The sequence below is a fragment of the Symsagittifera roscoffensis genome, chromosome 5, assembly GCF_963678635.1.
Source record: "Symsagittifera roscoffensis chromosome 5, txSymRosc1.1, whole genome shotgun sequence".
Taxonomy (NCBI): domain Eukaryota; kingdom Metazoa; phylum Xenacoelomorpha; order Acoela; family Convolutidae; genus Symsagittifera; species Symsagittifera roscoffensis.
Window position 1 is genome coordinate 35951506 of NC_087066.1, and position 24947 is coordinate 35976452.

Here is a 24947-nt window from a genome sequence, read left to right on the forward strand (position 1 = left end):
TTTCACAAGTTTGTTTTCGAATGGTTTTGTCTGGCAAAAAAACATGCACCGTCAGTTTAAACATAAAGAGCTCCGAATATTTTTATACTTAATTTGTGTACCGTCAGTTTAAAAATAAAAAGCTAAGAATAGTTATACTTAATTTGTGTTAATTGTGTTCAATCCAAAAAAATTGAAATCTAAGTGAAAACAAGAATTTTTCCAACCACCCGCCATCCCCCTTCAAACCACCACTAAAACACACCCGGAAATAATTATTATTTATTAGACGAAAAGTGTGTTTTTAGTACTATACATCAAAACCCGAATTCCGCATGCAAAAGCATCAAAAGTTGAGAAGTTTATAGTTGACAACTGGCCGAAAGCAACAAGCAGACACAAACGGCATTCCGCCGTATTTTGAAAAGTAATGATTAGTACTAGGCAATAACTGATACCAGGCGATAATTAGTAGGTCTATTATCTCGTTTCTCAATCGCACATTCAATTTGCGTGCCGAAACAGCAAATTTCTATAAAACAGCCTGACATTTAACAGCGTATATTTCCGACGCCTTGAAAGCGCGCCCAAAAACCCATGGCCACTGTGAGTTCAAGCTACTAATAAACTGATGTAAATGCACTTGATGCGAAAAATTTGATTTGCAAGGTTTTCCAAATACAGCCAGTTTTCGTTTCAAAGAGTTTTGGCCGTATCTCAATAAAATAACTGCAAAATTAGCGGTTATCTATAAAAAAGATTATATCAAATCTATGGCCAATGTTTTAAGAATTACCGGAATTTGCAGACTGTCCAACCACTGGCTCAAAAAATTTTGATAATTAAATTGATGAAAAACGTGGATAATTGGATATGTAGTGTAACGTACCAGCAACTTATACCAGATGTTCTCCCCGAGTGATTGCAGTCACCATGTATTTAAGGAAGCGACAATGCCAGCGATTCTAATGCTCGTTGCCATTCTCGCGTTTTTGTGATGTCCTTTCATAATATAAATTTTGCGATTTTGCTGCGTTAATACGCATGCAATTTCTATCAATTTTTATAAAGTTGCAATAAAAAAAATGATGAAAAGACTTAGACTGGAAAAACAGAACTAAAACACTACGCTCCATGTGTAACAATTGACTTGTGAAAGTTGTAAATAAACAGTATACGACCTTAAAGCTCTTTGAATTTCTAGATTATTTTAGGATCGACTTTTTTGATAACATTATCCCAATTTTAGAAAACTCGATCAAGGAGTAATTTTTTAAGTACGCTGGAAAATCTGAAAATTAAATTCCATTTTCGAAACCAGAATTTGATCATGGTTTTCAGCACCTTCACATTTTTGCGTTTCGATAGTATAATTTGCCTTCCTTTTAAAAAAAGAAATGAATTAAACTTGAAAACGATATCACAAATCGAATCGCGGAAAATCGAAATCGAACGGGAACTAAATTTAAGACTTTTTCCTGGAAAAAACCACAAAAAAAACACAAGACCTAGCAAAACCTGCTTCTTGGATTCGAGCCCAATAATCAGCACAAATTTAATTTGAAGCTGATTGTACATACATTCCGATAAATATTTTTGAATATATATCAATATATTTTTGTTTAGCAACTGCATGAATGACGTCATAAGGTCGCTAGACCTGTCATGTAACGACTTTGTCGAGCACTCTAAACAATTCTTTTTTAATGACCATTCTTGTGCACCTAATATTCCGACCACTGTTGTGTAGCAAGAAAATTCCTTCCAGCGTAGAAAATATTATTTCGTAAAATGAAGCTCAAAAGACTGATGATTCCACTATTCCACAGATTCAAAATGAGGGGAATATAACACAACTATCCATATAAATAAACAGGGTCAGGAATATTTGCCCCAAGTGAATTGGGCCTATGCCAACTTGTCCTATACTAACGTGCCCTACATGGCAACTTGTTCTATGCCAACTTGTCCCACTGGGCATTTTGTCCTATGCCGTTTTGTCCCCTACTATACACTTTTACTTGATTCTTTGATGTTCATATTGAGGACCAGCAAGTGCTAATATACACTGGACTCGTTTTGAGATAACAAAAGACTCTAATTAAAAATTATTGAAGCTGAGCCTAAAAAACTAGAATTTTTGGTAATTACACGCCAAATTTGACAATAATCCACAATTAGCGCCTTTGATACAAAATGAAACACGACTATTCTTTCATTTTATTTCATCGTTTATCATTTTTTTCCAACACATCCAACATAAATACTATGAGTCAACTTACGTGGGGAAAATTTCAAAGAAATAAACGAACGCCAAACACTACTGAGCACTGGAGATGAGCAAGATACAGTTCACACAAAAAAGCAAACGACAAAAACTACTGAGCACTGGAGATGCGCAAGATACAGTTCACACAAATGCCGCATGCTCGCCGTCACAGCAGGAGATAAACTCGTATCAACAAAAAATGAGCACAGCCACGATGTTAGACCTGAGAAAATTGAGGCAAACCAGATCACGCATCAAATGAAAAAAGAGGCCACGCAGCAAATTGTACCTGTTAATAGTAGTATAATTGCCACTTGTCTCCAGGAAGTAACAAATGAGAAAGCTGTTCAATTATCCTTGCCCAATCGTGCAGCAATAAATAGAACTCTTAACCGCCAGAAACAGAACTTGGTCCCATCCTAACTTATAGCCATCGTACAGGGTCCAAACTTTGAGAGGTGTCAAAAGCCAATACTGCAATAATTTTGCTCATTCCCTCACCTCGCCCCCTATTCTGTGTTACCTCCCTAGTATAGGGAGGTTTTAGGGGCAAGGCAGTACCTGCGGTTTTCCGTTTTATCGATTTCAAACAAAATTTTTTTGACTTCTTCAAGTTTTGAACTCTTGACTTCTTGATTAAGATTGTTGTGCACTATTAACTATGCTATAGGAGCTTACAAGAACTGCAATCAATCTTTTGAAATGTTTAACTCGACATGGAAATTGCATTGAAATTTTGCCGCTTTCATTTTGTTCATGCATGCTTTGAACTCATTTTGATTCGGCACATGTTTTAATTATTCCGCATTTTCTTTCAAGCTTAATTGTTCAACAAAAAAATCTTTCATCTTTATGCCGACATTATGTTATACGAGGATATCAAAGAATCTGGGGCATGTTTCATATTTTATTATCTGGGACAAGATGGCATTGGACAAGTTGTCATCTGGGGCAAGTTGGAATCGGACAAGTTGACTTGGGGCAAAATGACATGTAACCAAATAAACATAGCCAGCAGACAGTTGGTAAGTCTCCATGAAAGTAAGGAAACCGGAAAAAAGACTGGCCTGTTTTTTTTAGAAAAACTTCAGCGAAGCGAACTAGTTTCCAATACAAAGTGATTTTAAGGCTCTTCGAATTTCTAAAGCAAGTTATGATTGACACTTATAAACTATCCCGAGATAAATTACCCGAATTTGAGAAAACTGGATCAACCGGTAATTTTTTATTCCGATGTGGGTTCTTAAATTTTTTATCGAATAGTTTTTTTGCGCCATTTCAGTGTTCGTAATTGCCTTTTTTGCAAGCGTTATTCTCCTTTTGTATCAATTGAATTTGAATTGAACATAAAATTGAATGAAATCAAATTAGGCGTGAAAAATTTAATGGCTTGCTCCTCGACCGATTCAAGTATTTTCATTACGTTCATTGACACTTCACGAGAAAATCTGCTAATTTCCAAGTAGCACGTAATCTTCTGACCCGTTGCGTAGAAAAAAAAATTCTCCCAACAAGGGGAGGATTGCTTTTTTCATTTTTCCATATACTTAATAGGCTCTTTTCCAGTTTCCCCCCACCTTTCAAAATACCGAGTTTTATGTTTGTTTTACGTGTTATTACGGCTAAATGCGTGATGTTACGCTGTAAAGTATGAAGAACACATCTGTTCACAGTTGTTGATTTGTTCACCACGCCAAATCTCATTGCATTATGACAAGGTTAAATAAGCTTTTCAAAGTTAAATTTGAAAGGGGGGGAACTGGAAAAGAGCCACTTAAAATTAGGGTGATTAACGTGCTACAACAAATTAAAACTAAATAAGTAATTGGACAATAATAGTTATATTATTAGTCAAAAGTAGAATGCATGCTACTCATTTCATCCATTCTGCGCTTAAAAGCCACAGTTAGTTCGAATGACGAGTGTTAAAACTTTATGCAAATGTTACATCACTTACAGTCATTTGAAATTTATTTGGAGTTTGGATTGAACACGTATGGATTTAGTTTGGATTATTGTTCCGACTTTCGATACGACAGTAACGGAATATTTGTGCTCGGGGTGGGTTTTTTTCTTCAGACAAATTTCGACTTTTTACCTAGCCATTTTTGACGGAATATTTTCATATCATTCGAAAGCTATTGTCGTCCTGAGCTTAAATTTGAAAAGATATTTCACCTGTGATAATTTTTCGTAAGGTTATGAGGGTTTAAAGATTGCCATTTTGACCTATTTGGGACAATTAACGCGCGATATAATTTGCGCTATTAAGGCGTAAGCGGAGATTTAATCCGCCTTAGAAATTGTTCCAAATTGGTTGAAAGAAGCTTATTTGCCATGAATGATTTGTTACAAGGAGCGAAATCTATTGTTTTGTACTTTATATGGCGTGTGGGGGGATGATTTTTATAGAAAAAATTTCAAATTTTAGAAAAAAAAAGTTTTTCATTTTATTTTATTTCATTTAATTTTTTGGATCTACTTAACAATCTCCCCCCCTTCAAGAATTTTCCGCTGTGGATTTATTTTTTCAAGAAGGGGGGAGATTCTTTAGTAGATACAATAGGGGGGATATTGTAAAGTAGATCCAATTTTTTTATGTTGTTTATGTTATTACTGCTCCATAAACCTTAAAAGGCAGTCGGAACTTTCAGGGCTTCGCCCTGATACGAGCAGTCTTGTTTGGAGTTTGGTTGACATTTTACTTGAGTTTGGATTGAAAAAACACCCGAACTCAAAGCTCCATCTAAGCTTTAGTGACTGGAACAATGAGCTTGTGTTGTAACTGCTATTGCATCCTACGTGATCACATGCATACTATATTTCATACACCGCCTCGAAATCTGCAGGATGTAAGCCTTGAAAAAATAAATAGCTTTGTATTATAACCTTTGCTTCGCTGGCAACACGTAGATTTTGACATTTAATTCATTAGGTACAAAGTTTAAATCCAAGTTAGAGTTGTTGTTTAAATCTGTTTACTGGTTTCAGCACAGTTTTGGGTCTAGTTCCTTCTGTTTCATCATCAAACTGAGATGAATTGAGAGCTGATACAACTTGGGGTGTCACGAGGTCACTGTCTGAGGAGTCCCCAGAGTCTAACTGCTCCACTTCTGGAGAGTAGGGTTCGTAATCTGGCCGGTCTACCACCACATCCAGCAGGGAGCAATACTTAATCACATCTCTCAAGTCTGACTCACTGATACGCAATTTCGATGCCAGCAGAGGAAGTGAGGATCCATCACTAAACAGTATCAAAAAGGCCTTAATTGATATTCAGGCTTAAAAATTAGCCAGTCTAGCTTTTAAAAAAAACCATTTTGCGCTTCAGGTTCTACAGAAATCTTATTTTATAACGTTATCTCTTTGAAAATCTACGAAAGAAAACGCAAAAAATAAATTATCGTTTCCACAAATATAACTAAATACTCACTTATATTTCTGCAGCAATTCAAAGAGTTGTACAATTGTTAATTTTCCCTTCGGAACAGCTGTTTCATGTGACTCTTCTGGTTTCACCTGAGGCAAACTTCTCAAAGCTTTTGCTTTTTTGGTTTCAATGATCGGATTGTCTCCCTCTGATTTGACAAAAACGGATTTCAAATTAGCTTCCAAGTTTTGATCTTTCGCGCTGCTTTCTTTAACAAATGACATGAACAAATCAGGATTCTGCGTTTTGAATTGGTTCAAGGCAGCTGCGTGACTTTTATGTGTTGGTGGCTTTGCCTTCTCAGCTCGCAGGGCTCGGTTGGCAGCGTTGAAGTTTCGAACTTTGGGAAGTTGCTGCCTTACACTGCTGAACCCAGTTCCCATCATACAATACTTCTGACTTAACTCTCGTCAACGTCCCATTATAAGCGAGCAAAAAACTGAAAACAACATTCCAGAAGAGATGACTGAAGAGAGTTCAAAACCTCAAATTTGACACAGAGGCGAAGCGGAGCTTCGCACCACTTGCGTTACAACACAAACATAAAAAACTTGGAGTCGAAAAAAACTAGGTGAACCAAAGTTTTCGTACTTATTGTATTTGTTTTACTGTTGGGACGAAATCCATGAAGACGAATAAATCAATTAATATTTGTGACAAATAAATTTGATTTGAACTCTATAATCAAGCCGCAAAAAAACTCCAGCATGAATAACTAACTTTTTCCAAAAAAGCTACGGAACAAAGTATTTTCAATTCATTCACTGACAGTTAACGCGCAAACAAAACTGGCCAAAATGCCTGAATTACTCCAATTTAGGCAAAAATGATAGGACATTGAATTCAGAAACTTGTTTGAGGAAAAACCAACGAGTAACGCACCTCCGGTGCTTCAAACAGATTAATGAACATAAAAAGAGCTTACGTATAAAATATATGGATAAAACAACAAAAAGCATGCAACCGTAAAAGACGGTGGCATCCAACAACGCGGTGTTTCAAATAATTGGTTTCAGATCTTCCTATTTTGAACCCAGAAAAAATCTTAAAATGGCCGACAGCCTACGGCAGCACTTTCCTTAGTTAAAAAAGACTTTTTGCAACCGTTTCATTTGCCAAATCGCAAACGAGATTCTTAATTAACTAAATTCTTCATTTTCATTAGGCCGTAAGTATATTAATTGCTGTCATCAATCGTTTAATCCTGCGTAATTAAGTTAAAAAAGAGTCAGAAAAATAAGAATTTTTCCTTAGCTTTATTCTTAGTTTTATGAAATGTTTTCAAGTATCGTACAACGCTGTATGACGTCATTTCTCGTTTTATTGTACAACTTCATTTCTCCAAAAAAACTGTACTACATCATTTCTCGGAAAATAAAAGCATTTAAGCAGTCAAAATTAGAGGCAAGATTTGCAACGCCTGATAGTACCCTGTTATCACCTCACTATAGAGAGGAGCGCTTCGAATTGTGTGAAGTTTGTTAGATCTAAGTTCTTTGACTACTCAAATGCTTTTAGTTTCTGAGATGACGTTGTTTTATGATTTTTTATAGAAATTTTGAAGAACTTCACACAATTCGAAAAGCCCAACTTTGTAGTGAGGTGCTAGGGTACTCTCAGGCATTTCCAATTGTTCTTATCCAATTTAAATAGTTTTAGTTTCCGAGATATGACGTTTTCAGAACTTTTAGATATAAGAAATTCACAAAAAGTAGTTGGGATTGAAAAACTTGCCTCCGAATATGACAGCTCAAATCCTCTATAATTTCCGAGATTACGTGGAGGCATGTTTTGCAATCACTGGAGTACCCTGGCAGCACCTTACTAGCTACGAGATATATCGGAAACTAAAACAATTTTAATATCCATATTTGGAGCCCAAAATCGCCAACTCTATGGAACCCTGACAACATTCCACTATTGGGTAGCTAACATAAAACTTGAAGTAATTACTAAATTCAAACTGTAAAATAGAAAAAAAAATTCTCAAGCAATCCAATATACGATCTAGCTTAAACGTGAAAAAATTCTTTCGTTAAACAAGCAAAAATGAAACGCTGAAAAAGCTTAAACATGGCCGGCTGTGAAGCACGCATTGAAATATATAATAGATGGATTACCTTCATAAAACCAAATGAGCCAGATAAGAACTCTTTACTTGAATTTAAATTTCTTTTCATTAGACACTGGCGAAGCAACAAGAGGCCTAATCTGATTATTTGAGCGCAACTAACGCTAGCTTACCAATAAAAAAAACTTTACAAGAATTGCAACCTTGTATGTGAACAGCTCGTGTGCTATTTCGAAAACGCAATCGAGCGATTGCTAAGTACGCATAACTACTGCGCCATGTTCACTAATATGGTTCAATAATATTTCAAAGGTAAAAACTTTAAAAGAATAGCTATATAAAAATTCAGTTGTCGGCGAAAACAAGAAACAGTCACAGGCAGTTTTAGTGCAAGGGCGAAGCAGAGGTTCTCGCCAGCTGCGATACAAACAAAAACATGTTGCATCAATCGGGTAATCCCCTTAAACTATAATTTCAGAAAATTTAGAGAAATACTGATTCATGCTTTGTTTTTGTGTGAATTCGTGTAGAAAGTAAAAAAAATCGTTCAAAAACCCTATATTCAGCGAAAAAAATTGGACTTCATTTAGTTGGAAGCAAAATTACAGGATTACAAAATAATGATTTTTAGAACTAGTAAATATTGCCCATATCATAGAAAATTACGTGCTGCGGTAAATTAGCAGCTGACAGTTCAATCCAGTATCAAACGACGATCAAGTAACCCACAAATTTCGCATGCTCTAAATGTCCCATCGCTGGCCAACGACAAAATTGACTAAAACGAGACGATGCCACCTTCGGAGATGATGGATTTTCAAGAAAATGAACGAGCTCTCAATAAAGGAGACGAGGTCACAACAACAACAGCACCGCCGACGTCGCGCAGCAGAGAGAATTCTACCACGCATGTGGCCTCGCCAGCAGAGAAGCGAACTGTACAGAACACTGCCACAAGAAATCCTACTGCAGTGGTATGAGCAGATATCGGAGCGGCTGTGGATGGCACTGCACAGCTCATGACGGCTCACAAGAAACCGGCTTAGCTATTGCAGGACGACCGATAGGCGAACTAAAGAAGCTCTCCCCGCAGCCAAACAAGAGGGCGTGTTAAATGCACGGCATGCAAGAAAACCATCGCTTGAAACATATCACCACTCAGCTGCTCCCTATGTGACGCACCCCATTATAAAATCTACGTCGTCCATCAGGGACACACAAGAGATGAAGTCGATGCTGCATACAATTCCGGACATTGGACGTGCCAAAAATGCTACAGACCTGTGTCTGTGGCCTCGACCGCGTCTACTCTAGATGAGGCGATTGAATCCTCTGAGCTACTGCAGACTGCCGACAAAGACGACATGAAGATCCTGCACTGGAACGCGGATGGAGTTTTGACAAATGGACAGAATTGTCGGAAAGACTCCGCGCGCAGGAAGTAGTTATCGCCCTCATACAGGAGACAAAGCTCAACAGCAGAAGGAGGACGCCGCAGGTCAACGGCTACGCTCCCATACGTTTCGACAGACTTCAGGGAAACGGAGGAGGTCTGCTCTGCCTGATCCAAAGCGACCTCCCCTTCACCTCCCAGAACGAATGGAACTGCATAAAGGGCAACGTTCAAACTACCCATTTAAAGTTAGGACAGCGAAGCGGCAATGGCTTACGTTCACCAATACTTACATCCCGCCTAACCGGGAAACAAGAGGCGAAGAAACCATTGTCACTAGCCACATCCCAACAAACAAACTGTTTTGTTGCCGGCGATCTCAATGGCCACTCCCCGTCATGGGACAAGACAGCCGTGGAGACCGAATAGAGGAGTGGATAGCCGACTGCAATCTTTTCAGTGCGAACAAGGGCGACGCCACCCAACACAACAGAGCCACTGGTACGGCCAGTAGCGTAGACATTCCTAGCCCCGATAACCTGGCTCAACCGTGTCAGCTGGCAGACTGGTAAGGACCTCGGACGATCTGACCCCACCTACCGATCCTGATAACACTCTGAACAAAGGTCTTAGTAATAAAACCACCAGCTAGGCGCAAACGATGGCTGGTAAACGCTGACCTCTCGCCTTTCGCAAAAGAACTAGAGCAAAAAATCAGCAAACCACCGTCGCCAGAACGCACCATTCACGGCAAAATCCGCCAGTTCAATGAAGTTCTGATCTCTGTTGCCACCGCTCACGTCAAAAAGACTAAACCAGGCAGCCGCACAAAAAACTACATCACCCCAGAGATAAAAAAACTCATTGGTCGCCGCAACAAGCTTCGCAGCCAGATCAGCACCCGACGCCTGCAGCGAAGTAAACTAGGCCATTGAGTACTCTAGATAGGAGAACTGGAAACAGTTTATCGAAGAAACGGAGTTCAGCACCGACCCATCGAAACTCTGGCGTGTACTCCACGCAATCGGAGACACCCCTCCCACCTGCCAGCTTAACGAAGCCCTCCTCCCCAAAGGCAGGAAAATCTGCAGTAACGTTAAACAAAAGCAGATGCCTTCATGGCTCACTACGCCAATGAGACCAGGCTAATTTTTAGCAAGGAGGAAAGATCAGGCTAATTTTTAGCAAGGAGGAAAGAAGACTTAATCTTATGGCCAAGAGTCTCCAACGCCCCAACCGTTGACGACGAAAGCACAAAAGATTTCAGCATGCAGGAACTAAACAAGGCCATAAAATGCATGCGAAAAAAAGTTGCAGCAGGCCGACGAAATCAACCCAGCTTTCATCAAGGCATTAAGCCCGCTTATCTGAAGAGCCATGCTTGACATCTTCAACGAGTCGTGGCACAGCGCAAACTGCCCCCAGATCTGGCGAAACGCGCACATAACACCCCTATTCAAAACGGGGAACCAGCGAGTGAGATAGCCTCATACCGCCCAATCAGCCTAACATCCTGATAGCCAAGCTGCTGGAAAGGATGATCGCCTCGCGATTGGTCTACTTAATAAAAAGCAAAGGCCTCTTAAGTACCAAGCAAGCAGGCGGCCGCAGGAATCGGTGCTGTGAAAACCTCATAATTAGGCTTACCCAGGCAATAGACGACGGCTTCCAACTGCGTAAACCGCAAAGAACCGTAATGGCGCTGTTCGACTATTAAAAAGCCTTCGATCGGGTCTGGCGAGAGAAACTAATCATCACTATGAATGATAAAGGAATCCCCGCAACATATATCCGCTGGGTAAAAGCAATCCCAAACAACCGCCAGGCTAAATGCCTCTACAGTACAGCTTACAGCAGCTCCCTTAAACTCCGTCAGGGAGTACCGCAAGGCTCTGTTCTTGCGCCCTTACTCTTCTTGCTCTTCAGACCCAATAACAAACAAGCTACCTGAAAACTGTGCTCTTCATGGACGACCTCTCGGTATGGGTTTCGGACCACGACCGCAACAAGGCAGCGCACGACATACAGACAGCCATTGACAACGTCCCCAACTGTAGCAGGGAGAACAAACTGAACCTAAACCCAACCAAGCGCGAGATAACATTCTTCTCTTTGGCATCCACCGATTCCAATTGGAAGCCAAACACAAAATTCCATGACAGAGACATGCCGTCCAAGCCAAATCCCAAATTCCTGGGCGTGCGTCTAGACCGCACATTCTCCTTCGCACCCCACTCGGACGATGTTACCAAAAAGGTAGAAGGAAGGACGAAGCTGCTCCGCGCCGTTAGCCATTGCTCAGTAAAACATAACGGGAGCGACTAGAAAAGGCACAAAACAAGGCGCTCAGAGCCATCACTGGGCATGCTACAAGTACCCCAATAGAGGCATTTCTTCGCATTGAGGCAGGTATTGATAGCTACGCATAGCAATCGCCTAATAGCAATCTCAAAGCAAAAGGCAGAGCGTCAACACGAGCTTCACCCCAGACGCGAAGCACTATCAGGCACAGTCAACCATCGCCTCTAGAAAAACAACTGGAGAATGCGGGTATAAAGGAACTAGAAGCAACTTATCATCCAACCTTAACCGGGCTACCAACACAACCAACGAACGAAATCGCTTGCCCATGGACGCCGTCTGACCACTGGATCGCCCATAGCAAGCTAAAAGGCGAAAATAGAAACGATGAAGCCCCAGCCACCGCCTACGCCCTGATCAGAGACAAATGCCAACTGGACGATATATACAGACGGACCTGCATCAGCTGGGACCTCTAACGGCGGATACGCATGCATCGTCACCGAGGGCGATCCAGAGGAACCAAATATCATAGAGGTCGTAAACCGCAGAGGACGCGTATACACAAGCTCCTATGATGAAGAGTAAGCTGCACTACTAGCTGCAATACTATGGCTCAGCACCAACCAGTGTGATAACCACCACGCACTCATATGCACGGACAGCCAATCCCTCTGCAGCGTCCTTCAGAACGAATCAGCTGACACCAGCAATATCAAGCAACTCCTAAGCACGAACAGAGGGAGAACTACAATACAATGGGTTCCGGGCCATGTAGACATCTTCGGCAATGAGCTAGCCGACCAGCACGCATAAGAAGCAGCGGACGACAGAGATGAAACACCCGAGCCCACTAGCCTGAACGCAGCGCGCTCAATGATCAAACGCGCCATCAAAGACCCGCCACCAACGCATCTCTCGCACCTACGCAAACTACTCCGAAAAGAGAGAAAGAAGAATAAAGAAGACAAGAAAAGAGACGCAGTACTGCTAGCGCAAATCAGAAGTGGTCACTCCTGTCATTTTAACGCCTACGCCAACTTGATGGACCCCACGAAAGATCCAATGTGCAATCTCTGCCAAGAGGCTCCCCAAACAGTCGAGCACTGGCTAGAATGCGCGGGAACAATGGCAGCCCGCATGGAAATATTCGGAACAACAGATACCCCACTCGAAACCCTGTCGGAGGACACCGCCGGTGCACTAGCGCCCGCTAGAAAAACCCTCCTAGGCGTGCCGCGATAGCGGGCCACAATCACACACACACACACACACACACACACACAACAACAGCAGCAACGACAGTTCACTAACGATTATTTCAAAACTTTCTTGGCTGACCTCAAACCGCGGACTTTTGACGATCATAGCATGGAAGTTACCTCTGGGCCAAAAGCAGAACCAAAGAAAAACGCAAAAAGCAGTGACAAAAAATAAAATTTGACAACAATTAACTTTCGGTGAAATTTTTTCAAATGCATGCATATTAAATTTTCACTGTCACAGCTGTTAAATATATGATTCAAAACTGTTTCATACTGTTCGGATTATTGTTTTAAACAGCAGCCAGGCTGCGCTTTGCAAATATTACCGAGAAAACGACCAAAAAAACAGCTCTATAAATTGAAATGAGAAAAACAAAAAAATAAACCTCGAATTAGTAAAACTTATGCTACGTGTCGGATTCACACCTGCGACCACGAAACGCGGAGTCTCACGTTCTCGCATTTGCCCCACGTGCGATTGAAATTTTGTTAACACGACAAGTAGCTTAGAAACCTCAAGTCCTTCCCTCAGCGCAACCGATGCTTGCTACCAGCAAACACTAGCCATCAATATAGCAGAGCACAGATGCTCTGAAGTTTCCAATGCTACAGATCATGATTATACCAAAAATGCCTACAAATGAGTATTATTTGCGATTTATGTTGGAAAAAAAGGTTGGAGTCATACTAATATACTACGCTCGTTTGTAAAAGTATTATCAATACAAAACATTTCTACTGATGACTAAACCTTAAATTATGATTTTAATCTTCCAGCTCAAAAGTCACTATCGCAAACAAAATCGAAAATTTCCACCTTCGGCCGCTAATACGCTTTATACCCCAACTACCGCTTGTATTGGTATTAAACATCCTTGTTCAGAACTAAGTAAACTTGAAACAAAATTTCAATTAAACGAAAGTGTCTTACAACCCTCAAAAATCAGTTCAATGCAGCCTTTTTTTATGTTATACCCTCATAATATTTACTGGTCAATTTTTGATTATTTTTCTTTCCAGAAAACAGTTTTAGCGCTTATTCTTCGCGAGCTTTTGATATTCTTATTTGATTGGCTCTCATATTTATGGGCTTTCGGTCATTCTGACCAGAGCGATTCTCAATAATTGAACATTTCAATATTTTTGCCACCTGCATATTTGGAAGAACAGAATTATCAAATTGATTAAGTCTCATTCTACAAACTTTAAAAAAACAGGTTCAACCTTCAAACTCAGATATGTACAGATTAATACAGTGATCAAAATAATCAGATGATGTCAAAATGCAACCCTTCAAAAGCAAAGCAATTAACAACATCACACGAACAACACTCATCACATATCAACAAAATCTCGATATCCCTCTTTTTGAAAGAGTCATTTGTATCCCTCATTTGCAAAACATCTTCTCGAGCATAATTCTTTTTGGACTATGCCTGGAAATGTGTGAGGACTCTGGCAGACGGATTAACTTGTTCGCCGCACCACTTGGGCATCCACATGTAAGGTATGAGATGATCCAAACTCGGGTAGCTCTGCAGGAACTTCTTACGATAGTAGAGTGCCTCTTTAGTCTGGGGTGGGTTGTGATTGTAAGTTTTGGAGGCAGTGGCCAGTTCGTCATCTGAGATGATAGTTTCGATGTGGTCTTGCAGAATGGCGAACCATGGCCGCTCAATGGAGGACACTCCATCACTGAATGCTTCCTTTGGACGCCACAGTATCTCTTTCGGGATTAAGTCAGAGCCGTCAAATGCCTTCCTCAGAGTGAATTTTTCCACTTTACTAGAAAAAAAACGTAAATTATTGCCCATTTTTTAAAAACAAGATACTATTAAAATGTGTCCAAGTAAATCAATTAAGGGAGGAAAATCAATCAATTGGTTAAAAGCTCTCTTTCGGCCAATCAGAATTCAGCATTTTGCCTAGCTGTTTAAAATCGTTTAATTTAAGGGGGCATTGTGGCTAGAATGGGGAGAGGGGATACCCTGAACCCTGAAACGAAAGAAAGCTTCGCTTTTTTCATAATATGCTATTAAGTCAATTAAATATCTACGCACTTGATAGGCTGTTTGAGTTCGTCAGGCAAAGCAGTGTAAATGTGAGTTAAATAGTGGTCCAGAAAAGGAACCCTCAACTCCAGTCCATGTCCGGCAGTAGTTCTGTCTGCTCTGAGAACATCGTAGAAGTGCAGATCTTTCATGAGTCTCATGCTCTCTACTGCTGCCTCTTTGGGAGAAGGAGCATTGTGGAAGTAGATGTATCCTTGACACAACTCATCCGCTCCCTCGCCTACAATTAACTCGACTTGAAAAATTACTGCTTCTGCAACCTTATTCTGAAGTTTAACCAACGTTATACAGGCAAACCTAACAAAATAAACAAGAAAAACAAACATAGCCAACTGACAATTGAAAAGTCATGAGCGCAAGGAAACAAAAAAAAATTGAGTGCTTTTTGAAATTATATGTTGCTCTATGAATTTCTAGAACAAACTATAAATGATAAAATTAATAACTCAATTTGAGAAAACTGGGCCAATAGATATATTTTTTATTTCGCTGGGAAATCTGATAATTAACCAAATTATTCAAAAACCCGAAAAAAATTCAGTAGCTTTTAGTAATGATCAAATGCTGAAATTTATGATGGTCACAAAAAAACTCATTTTAGCATTATTTTCATGTACCTGAATTTTGCCTAATGCCCGTCGGCTGGTTATTCAAAACCAGTATTAGAAAACGGTTCAAGATTTTCTGTCCATATTCAAGTGGAAACCTGAGTGGGTGAGGAGAACGGAGACCGCTCAACTAGCAAACTTGACTAGCAAAACAGCAAAAGAAAAAAACACTGGTAATTCGAGGGCTCTGTTTCACAGCCCAGAGCTTTTAAACACAGAGGCGAAGTTGCACTTCGCATACACAAGCAAAAATAAGACCGATAACGCTACTGGGAAAAACTGAATGAGTAAAACTTTGAGCCTACAAAATTTCTTCAGTGAAGCACGCTAATTATGAAACTAAATAATTGCGAAGTGACACAAGCTAATTATGACGCATTAGCAGTCAATTTGGAAAAAAAAAGAAATTTACTAATATCCTCAATTTATAGAGCGGACGCATTTTAGCTAGCATACGAAAAAGTTCATTAAAAACATCCGACCCTGCCCAGGTTTGAACCCTCTTATTTTGTTGCGGGTATCCTTCCCTACCTTTACGCTACAGATCCATGACTCCTTGGAGCTAAAATGCTATTTGTAATATAATAGTCGGTGTTAATATCCTTAGATTTGGCTGTACTTAATAGCTGGTTATTGTTCAAAATGAACACATTTTGTCGCAACAATATTTGCGCCGCAATAATATGTGCGACTTAGGTTAAAAAAAAGCACTGGAAAAGCACTTGGAAAAAGCACTGGAAAAGGACACAAAATTAAAGAGAGTTCATACTATAACACAAGCTTTGCTTGAGTTAAGATCAAAAAGTATAAAATATCAAAATTTTTTCTCATGAACACAAAATTATACAGAGGCAAAGCTGCAATTTTGCAAACTAGAGTAAAAAACGACACAAAATAGCTAAAATGGTCAAAACAGGAAAAAGTTAAATTAATTAAAAAATCAGCTGTACCAGAATCGAAACACCTAATAAAAATCTGATATTTTCCGCAATCGAACACTTCCTTTAATCTGCACAATGGAAGCGTGTCAATTTTCAAATTCTAGCCACTACTAAACCATATAAAAAGATATAATTCCATGCATCAAAATTAAACCAGATTACAATGTTACTGCTGCAAGTGCAACCAAAGAAATGAACTCTTTTATTTGCGACTTGGCTTCGGGAAAACGTAAAATGACAATACGCTCCGCTTGTGTAAATTATATTGTTCAAATTGAAATTTGTGTTTCTCAGGAAAAAGATTAACGCATAATCAAACAAATATTTTGAAGTGGCGTTTTAAAAGTGTTGACTTTTTAAGTCACCGACTCGGTTTTTTAAGCATTTCCGTTAGTTATTTCAAAAATTCAAAAGCAATCAGACAAATGAAATAATCGTTAGATCAAACTGCATCTAAATGAAATACTTCTAATGAAACTTTCATCCAATTTTTAATCTGAAAGATTTTAAGAATGCATTATGTTAAAGCGATCAATTATCAATTTTAATTGTACGGAAGTTTTGTATTTGAAACTAGTCGATGCGAAATTCAGTTTTAAAACTTTCATGCTAGTCGAAACAATGACATTGCAGTTCTTAATAATCGATATACGGATTTTGGTTAATCAATTTTTTTGTAGTTAACCAACTATTTCAAAGAAAGGTGAGGGAAGCAACTAATCAGAGAGTTGCGCTTTATTTCAACTATTAATGTAAAATTCACCTAGACCCGGTAGTATTTTAAACGGAAATGAACTGTTTTTTTAAACGCATTTAGGCAAAAAGACCGTACTAGCACAATCATGCTTTGTAGCTGTCAGAAGAATGATGGTAGAAATTCAGCAAAAAAAAACATCTATTTACTCTTACACGAAATTTAGTAACTTGGTTTCAAACTCAAAATTGTGATGTTTTGACTCCATTTTGGGACCCTCGCTGTGTTAAATTTTTTGCGTTGCTTCATCGTTAATCAAAAATCTATATCTCAAGAGTGTTTTTCAAGATTACAATTACGAAAAAGAACTTTCAACATACTTTTTATAGAACGCCTAGTTCTCCGCACAGAAATTTGAAACACAGAAGCGAAACGGAGCTTCGCACCACTTGCGATACAAAACAAAAAAAGCATAAGACGAAAAAATTGATCAATATTGAAAAAACTAAGTGAGCCAAAAACTTCGCATGTCTGGATGTAGGACACTAAGGTCCCAGCTAAAGCTGGATGTACGTGTTTGATATGATTTTTGAATTTGCTTTATTGAGGCGGGACGAAATGCGCAATTTCAAAATATGGACTTAGCCCAAAACCTTAGTTGTTTCTCCACTAAAACAAGTGAGAAGAGTGAAACTTTTTGACACTTGGAAATTTTCTCAAAGACAACCTTTTTCTTGCAAAAAAAATAAAGAAGTAACCGCTTCTTCAGAAAAAAAAATTCGCGCAACCGCTTCTTTTGATTGAAATTTTCATCTAAGATTTGATAGGGTAGTTTTTAAGAAAATTCAGAAGTTTCTGAAAACCGGTCCAATTTCAAAAACTTGAATTTCCGAACTCCATAGCGTCTTTCTGCTGAAAACAGGTCGTTACCCGTAAAGAAGAAAGATTCCCAAAATTGGGTTTCTCGATTGAACACTTAACCTGAGACTTGGCACGGTAATGTTCGAGAAAAGTTTCCAAAAACGGTCAAAGTTTCATAACTTTCACTGGTTTAAGGTCTTAACTTTTTGCTAAAACAAACTGGGCGTAGCAAAATACAAAAGTGGGCTTCGAATAAATTGTTGTGTCGATTAAATCTATGATATCAGATTTGGCAGGATAATTATCGAAAAAATTTCAACAAACGGTCAAAAATCAAAATTAAATTTTGACATTTCCGAGGGCCATCATTTTTTGTGTCAAAATATTGTGCGTAGTCGCGCATGCAAAGACGCTTCCTAAAACCCGTTCTTTGGGTTGAACCCAAAATCTCAAAATGCTCAAAAAATTTAAAAAAACAATCGACTTCACCGATGACGAAAACTTTTTGTTTAAAAAAACTTCTGAGTGGCCGCAAACACAGGGTAGCTTCCCACTACCTCTTATCTCCATTGAACTTATAACCTCAGGTTTGGGATGTTAGTTTTCGAGAAAAGTTTTATAAAAATTCAAAAAACGGTCAAAAAATCAAAAATTTGACCATTCCGAGGGCCATAAGTTGATGTGCAAAAAAGTTTAGACTTAGCCGCTAAGACAGAGGAGCTTTTCATTACCCTGTCTCTCTATTGAACCCACAATCTCAGATTTGAGAGTTTTGCTTTTGAGAAAACTTTTAAAAAAATGCAAAACACGGTAAAAAAAATCAAAAAACTGAAAATTCGGAGGACTATTCCGAGTGTAAAAAAGTTGGGGCGTGTCTTTTATGGAGGAGAGATTCCGTTCTCGGAGAGATAGCAATCCGTTCTATTCATTGAAAACAAGTTTTAGATTTGGTATGTTAAGTTCTGAGAAAACAACAAAAAAAATCAAAAATATCGGTTAAACATTCTCCCCAAAGACTGCTTCGAAGGCTATAGACAAAGAAGTAAAGCAAAAAGAGACCAAGGAAGTATGAAGGCACACAAAAATGAAGGTGGTCATTCTATGGATACCTTTTTGAAATTTGAAAATCGGTAGAAGGGTTTTTGAGAAACTAAACTTTTTGTAAAAGTGATAAAATTTTCCAAAGGGTCTCAAAAATATTTTAAAAAACCAAATCCCATAGAAGTTCATAATACCTGTTTTTATCAAACAAGAATTCTCGGCAACCATGCCAAGCAAGACATTCGATATTCAAAATAGCAACTGAACAAAACTTACGGAGCGGAAACAAGGCCCACAATCTTAGAGCAGACACCAAGTTGAGCTGAAAAAAAAACTTTTAAAAGCTGGTGATAGACCCAGCCAATCAGAATTGAGTAATCACAAATTATGAATATCTAAGAGAAGATAATTAAAGTTGGAGCAGTCAAATCAACAGTCGAATTCAAAATAAGAAATCGTGCTGCTACGTCTTACAAGCTTACCAGCACCAACACGCGAGCTGTTCACGAAAAAGCCTGGTGGTTATTGGCGCGAAGCAACTAGGAGATAATTTCAACGTGTCTGCCAATTTTGCATTCGGTTTGCTGCATAAATCGTTCAGCGAGCATGAACTTATTTAGTTTCTCTACAATTCTGCTAATTAAAACAATTCCATCATCCGGTCCCACCATCATGAAAACAGCCACAGCCAAGAACTATTCTTAGGTGGTGTTTGAACAAAGAAAAGTTATTTGAACCATGCTTGCTTAACCGAATCTTGATTTGAGTAAGAAATATAGCTTCTGTTTATTTTCTATACGCCAAATGAATTACTAAAATGTTAATTAAATTACTATTCATGGTAACTAAGATTCTCAGCCCGTTTTCGGCTACTCATTTCCCAAAAACTCATATTCCAAAATTGCTGTAACTGCGTAAAATTTCCAGAACTCAGCCAATTATGGTAACCGTTCATTTCATTTTTACGAGGCTCTAGATATTGCAAATGGTTTGCTTGCCATTCATAATATCTAGCGCGTCCTAAATGACTTGACAAAGTGTCGATATAGTGCATGATAAAACTAAGAGTGGGCTGTTATGGCTAGGCTGTTATGATGATACTACCTGAGAATATTATTTTGCAGTCGCTCTGTTCCTTTATGTATTGCGACACGAGGTACATCCCCGTTGATGCTCTAACTGTCGTGACGTCATATGACTCTATTTGGTGGATGACCCGGTCCACAACCGCCAGGAAGTCGGCGCTGCTCTTCACGATAGAGTGATGCTTGGTACCTATGTAATCTGCCACCTTCTGCGCCGCAACCAAATCTGTGCTGTTCTTGTCTAGACCTGTTGATCACAAAAGATCTATTACACTAAATATACTAATATTTGTAACCCAAAAATTTACTAATATTTAATAACCCAAAGCATATTAAAACAGAAACAACAGGGTTAAGAAATTAGACGATAAGCAAATTATACGGATCCAATAAAACGAAATTTAGACGTCATGTTATAGCATTAGAAATTTAGCACTTTAGACGGAAAGCAAAGGGCTAACAAAATGTATTGCTTAAAACAAACTTCACAAATACAAGAAGTGTATCTAATCCCATTGCATGTCAAAATTTAGTAGCCCAGACAGCGCAAGAAAAGCAATACAAATGCAACAGATTCTTTATGTGGACTGACCAATAGCGAACGTCTCCAATTCGTAATCGTGACCCCATTTGGCCATCTGCTGTTTGACCAGTGCACACACTAGACTGGAGTCGAGGCCTCCAGACAACATGCAGCCTATTTTGCAGTCTGCCAACATTCTAATGTCCACTGCATTAGTGAGAGCATGTCTCACTTTCTCCTCCGCAGTCCAGCTGTTGTTCACTTCGTCCACTTTGTATCCAGGCATGTCTCCGATAGTGTGGAACCTCTCCCGCCTCACAAATCGGAGAGATCCTCGTTTGGTCAGATCAAACTCCGAGAAATGACCAGGGGGGTGTGGCTGAATCGTGGCACTGTCCGGCGGACAGGACGCTAGAGCGTGAGTGAGTGCTTTCATCTCTGAAGCGGCCGCTCCGAAACCCACATTTTCAGACGCAGGCATGTGCTCTATTGTGAAGAGAGGTCTTACGCCGAAAGTGTCTCGCACATAGAACACCTTGTTGTTCTTTACGTCTGCCAAAATGAAAGCGAACACCCCGTAAAGTTGTTTGACACAGAACTCAATGCCACCTGAACAGTAAACGATACAACAATCCAATTTGAAAAGATATGTATTTGGTGAAAATTAACGGTAAGTACACTCACCACTCTCTCTGAGGAAACACCCACCCTCGGCCTTTTGCGCTACATATCTTTAATATTCTCTATCTACAAGCGTTCAGTTTATTGGCAGCACAATTTTTTATCTCGCATTACGGTACATCAAAGGAGCAACTTGAAATGTAATTGAAGCAAACTGATTGTCAGTATGATTTTGGTGGTACCTTTGGCATATAGGTGAAGGATGATTTCTGTGTCGCAGCTAGTCTCGAAGTTGAACCCATGCTGCTGCTTGAGCTGTCTGTAGTTGTACACCTCCCCGTTGTAGACCATGAACAGATGCTCGTGCTGCTTCAGCTTCAGGGGCTGCATGCCATGCTGTGGGTCTACAACTGACAACCTTACGAATCCCAGCACACAGTTCTCGAACGGACCCACACTCAGCATACTGAAGGCGTCCGGACCCCTGTGTCTGATTTTGAAAATGTCTGGAACCATTTTAGACATGCAGTTGTCATCGCTGCACCCAAATAAGGCCCAGATGCCACACATTCTCAAAACCCTTAAGATTCAACAGACCACAATCAGCGACCACATATCAAGTGCTTAAAGACAAATCAACTCCAAAAATTGCCCAACTCATAAAAAAATTAGGTGCGGCGGCAACAAAGCAGCTGACAGTTCAACCCCGTGTCAAAACGATGTCTGTGTCAAAACGACGATAATAAAGTAATCCAAAAATGCCGCATGCCCGAAATATACCAGCAACCGGTTGCAAAGTTCAAAATCATGAGGATGTCAACAGGTCATTGAGTGCACGTGTTGTCCAACAATTTAAGTGATTTTGTTTAACAAGTTGTTAACCTGGAAAAAAACTATATTCCGATTGGACAACACTTGCTAATCGCAGGCGTAATGAAAACCACTTGAATTTAGAGGCAATGAAAATACAAAAAAAAATACACAGGCGAAACATATTCCATATGACTTGCCAGAGAGATATTTTTAAAGCAAGCAAAAAAATTCAGAGGTGAGCTTTTACAAAAGAAAATACCAGGCGAAACGTATTCCGCATGACTTGCCAGACAGATATTATTAAAGCAACCAAAAATACAATAGTGAGCTTATACAAAATAAAATACCAGGCGAAACGTATTCCGCATCACTTGCTAGACAGATACTATTAAAGCAAGCAAAACATTCAAAAGTGAGTTTATACAAAATAAAAATACCAGGCAAAACGTGTTTCGCATGACTTTCCAGACAGATATTATTAAAAAAACTCAAAAGTGAGCTCATACAAAAAAACACCAGGCGAAACATACTCAGCATGACTTGCCAGACAGATATTAATAAAGAAAGCAAAAAAATCAAATGTGAGCTTATACAAAATAATATTCCAGGCGAAACGTATTCCACATGACTTGTCAGACAGATATTATTGAAGCAAGCATAAAATTCAAAAGAGCTAATACAAAATAACACACCAGGCGAAACATATTCAGCATGACTTGCCACACAGATATTATTAAAGCAAGCAAAAATCTCAAAAGTGAGCTTTTACAAAATAATATACCAGGCGAACGTACTCCGCATGACTTGCCAGACAGATATTATCAAAGCAAGCAAAAAATTCAAACGTGAGCTTATACAAAATAACATACCAGGCGAAACGTATTCCGCATGACTTGCCAGACAGATATTATTAATGCAAGCAAAACTACAAAAGTGAGCTTATACAAAATAAAACACCAGGCGAAACGTATTCCGCATGACTTGCCAGACAGATATCATTAAAGCAAGCAAAAAATTCAGAAGTGAGCTTATACAAAATACCAGGCGAAACGTATTCTGCATCACTTGCTAGACAGATACTATTAAAACAAGCAAAAAATTCAAAAGTGAGGTTATACAAAATATTATACCAGACGAAACGTATTCCGCATGACTTGCCAGACAGATATCATTAAAGCGAGCATAAAATTCGAAAATGAGCTTATACAAAATAATATTCCAGGCGAAACGTATTCCACATGACTTGTCAGACAGATATTATTGAAGCAAGCATAAAATTCAAAAGAGCTAATACAAAATAACACACCAGGCGAAACATATTCAGCATGACTTGCCACACAGATATTATTAAAGCAAGCAAAAATCTCAAAAGTGAGCTTTTACAAAATAATATACCAGGCGAACGTACTCCGCATGACTTGCCAGACAGATATTATCAAAGCAAGCAAAAAATTCAAACGTGAGCTTATACAAAATAACATACCAGGCGAAACGTATTCCGCATGACTTGCCAGACAGATATTATTAATGCAAGCAAAACTACAAAAGTGAGCTTATACAAAATAAAACACCAGGCGAAACGTATTCCGCATGACTTGCCAGACAGATATCATTAAAGCAAGCAAAAAATTCAGAAGTGAGCTTATACAAAATACCAGGCGAAACGTATTCTGCATCACTTGCTAGACAGATACTATTAAAACAAGCAAAAAATTCAAAAGTGAGGTTATACAAAATATTATACCAGACGAAACGTATTCCGCATGACTTGCCAGACAGATATCATTAAAGCGAGCATAAAATTCGAAAATGAGCTTATACAAAATAAAACACCAGGCGAAACATATTCAGCATGACTTGCCAGACAGATAGTATTAAAGCAAGCAAAAAATTCAAAAGTGAGCTTTTACAAAAAAATATACCAGGCGAACGTACTCCGCAAGACTTGCCAGACAGATATTATTAAAGCAAGCAAAAAATTCAAACGTGAGCTTATACAAAATAATATACCAGGCAAAACGTATTCCGCATGACTTGCCAGACAGATATTATTAATGCAAGCAAAACTACAAAAGTGAGCTTATACAAAATAAAACACCAGGCGAAACGTATTCCGCATGACTTGCCAGACAGATATCATTCAAGCAAGCAAAAAATTCAGAAGTGAGCTTATACAAAATAAAATACCAGGCGAAACGTATTCTGCATCACTTGCTAGACAGATACTATTAAAACAAGCAAAAAATTCAAAAGTGAGGTTATACAAAATATTATACCAGACGAAACGTATTCCGCATGACTTGCCAGACAGATATCATTAAAGCGAGCATAAAATTCGAAAATGAGCTTATAAAAAATAAAACACCAGGCGAAACATTCAGCATGACTTGCCAGACAGATAGTATTAAAGCAAGCAAAAAATTCAAAAGTGAGCTTTTACAAAAAAAATATACCAGGCAAACGTACTCCGCAAGACTTGCCAGACAGATACTATTAAAGCAAGCAAAAATACAAAAGTGAGCTTGTACAAAAAAAACACCAGGCGAAACGTATTCCGCATGACTTGCCAGACAGATATTATTTAAGCAAGCAAAAAAATTCAAAAGTGAGCTTATACAAAACAATATACCAGGCGAAACGTATTCCGCATGACTTGCCAGACAGATATTTTTTGAGCAAGCAAAATTAGAAAAGTGAGCTTATACAAAATAAAATACCAGGCGAAACGTATTCCGCATGACTTGCCAGACAGATACTATTAAAGCCAGCAAAAAATTCAAAAGTGAGCTTATACAAAACAAATACCAGGCGAAACGTATTCCGCATGACTTGCCAGTCAGATATTATTAAAGCAAGCAAAAAATTTAAAAGTGAGCTTATACAAAATAATATACCAGGCGAAACGTATTCCGCATGACTTGCCAGACAGATATTATTAAAGCAAGCATAAAATTCAAAAGTGAGCTTATACAAAATAACA

The 24947-nt window shown here is 38.8% G+C and overlaps 2 protein-coding genes across 2 annotated transcripts; both read right to left on the reverse strand.

The window, feature by feature from the left end:
• Positions 1-5158: 5158 nt before the first annotated feature.
• Positions 5159-6170, reverse strand: LOC134845972 (uncharacterized). Its single transcript, XM_063863120.1, has 2 exons — positions 5682-6170; positions 5159-5492 (listed from the first exon to the last, which is right to left on the reverse strand). The coding sequence occupies exons 1-2, from the start codon at positions 6062-6064 to the stop codon at positions 5204-5206; spliced, it is 672 nt and encodes a 223-aa protein (XP_063719190.1). The 5' UTR covers positions 6065-6170; the 3' UTR covers positions 5159-5203.
• A 7968-nt stretch (positions 6171-14138) lies between these two features.
• LOC134846714 (asparagine synthetase [glutamine-hydrolyzing]-like) lies at positions 14139-21724 on the reverse strand. Its single transcript, XM_063864099.1, has 5 exons — positions 21397-21724; positions 20603-21142; positions 20030-20257; positions 14769-15000; positions 14139-14493 (listed from the first exon to the last, which is right to left on the reverse strand). The coding sequence occupies exons 1-5, from the start codon at positions 21722-21724 to the stop codon at positions 14139-14141; spliced, it is 1683 nt and encodes a 560-aa protein (XP_063720169.1).
• Positions 21725-24947: the final 3223 nt, after the last annotated feature.

Coding starts and splice junctions, on each gene's coding strand:
- LOC134845972 (XM_063863120.1), bottom strand. CDS start 6,064: ATGATGGGAACTGGGTTCAGCAGTGTAAGGCAGCAACTTCCCAAAGTT. Junction 5,493..5,681: donor GAATTGCTGCAGAAATATAA/GTGAGTATTTAG, acceptor GATACTGTTTAG/TGATGGATCCTCACTTCCTC.
- LOC134846714 (XM_063864099.1), bottom strand. CDS start 21,724: ATGTGTGGCATCTGGGCCTTATTTGGGTGCAGCGATGACAACTGCATG. Junction 15,001..20,029: donor CTGCAAAATAATATTCTCAG/GTAGTATCATCA, acceptor AGTTAATTGTAG/GCGAGGGAGCGGATGAGTTG. Junction 14,494..14,768: donor GAACTCAAACAGCCTATCAA/GTGCGTAGATAT, acceptor TTTTTTTTCTAG/TAAAGTGGAAAAATTCACTC.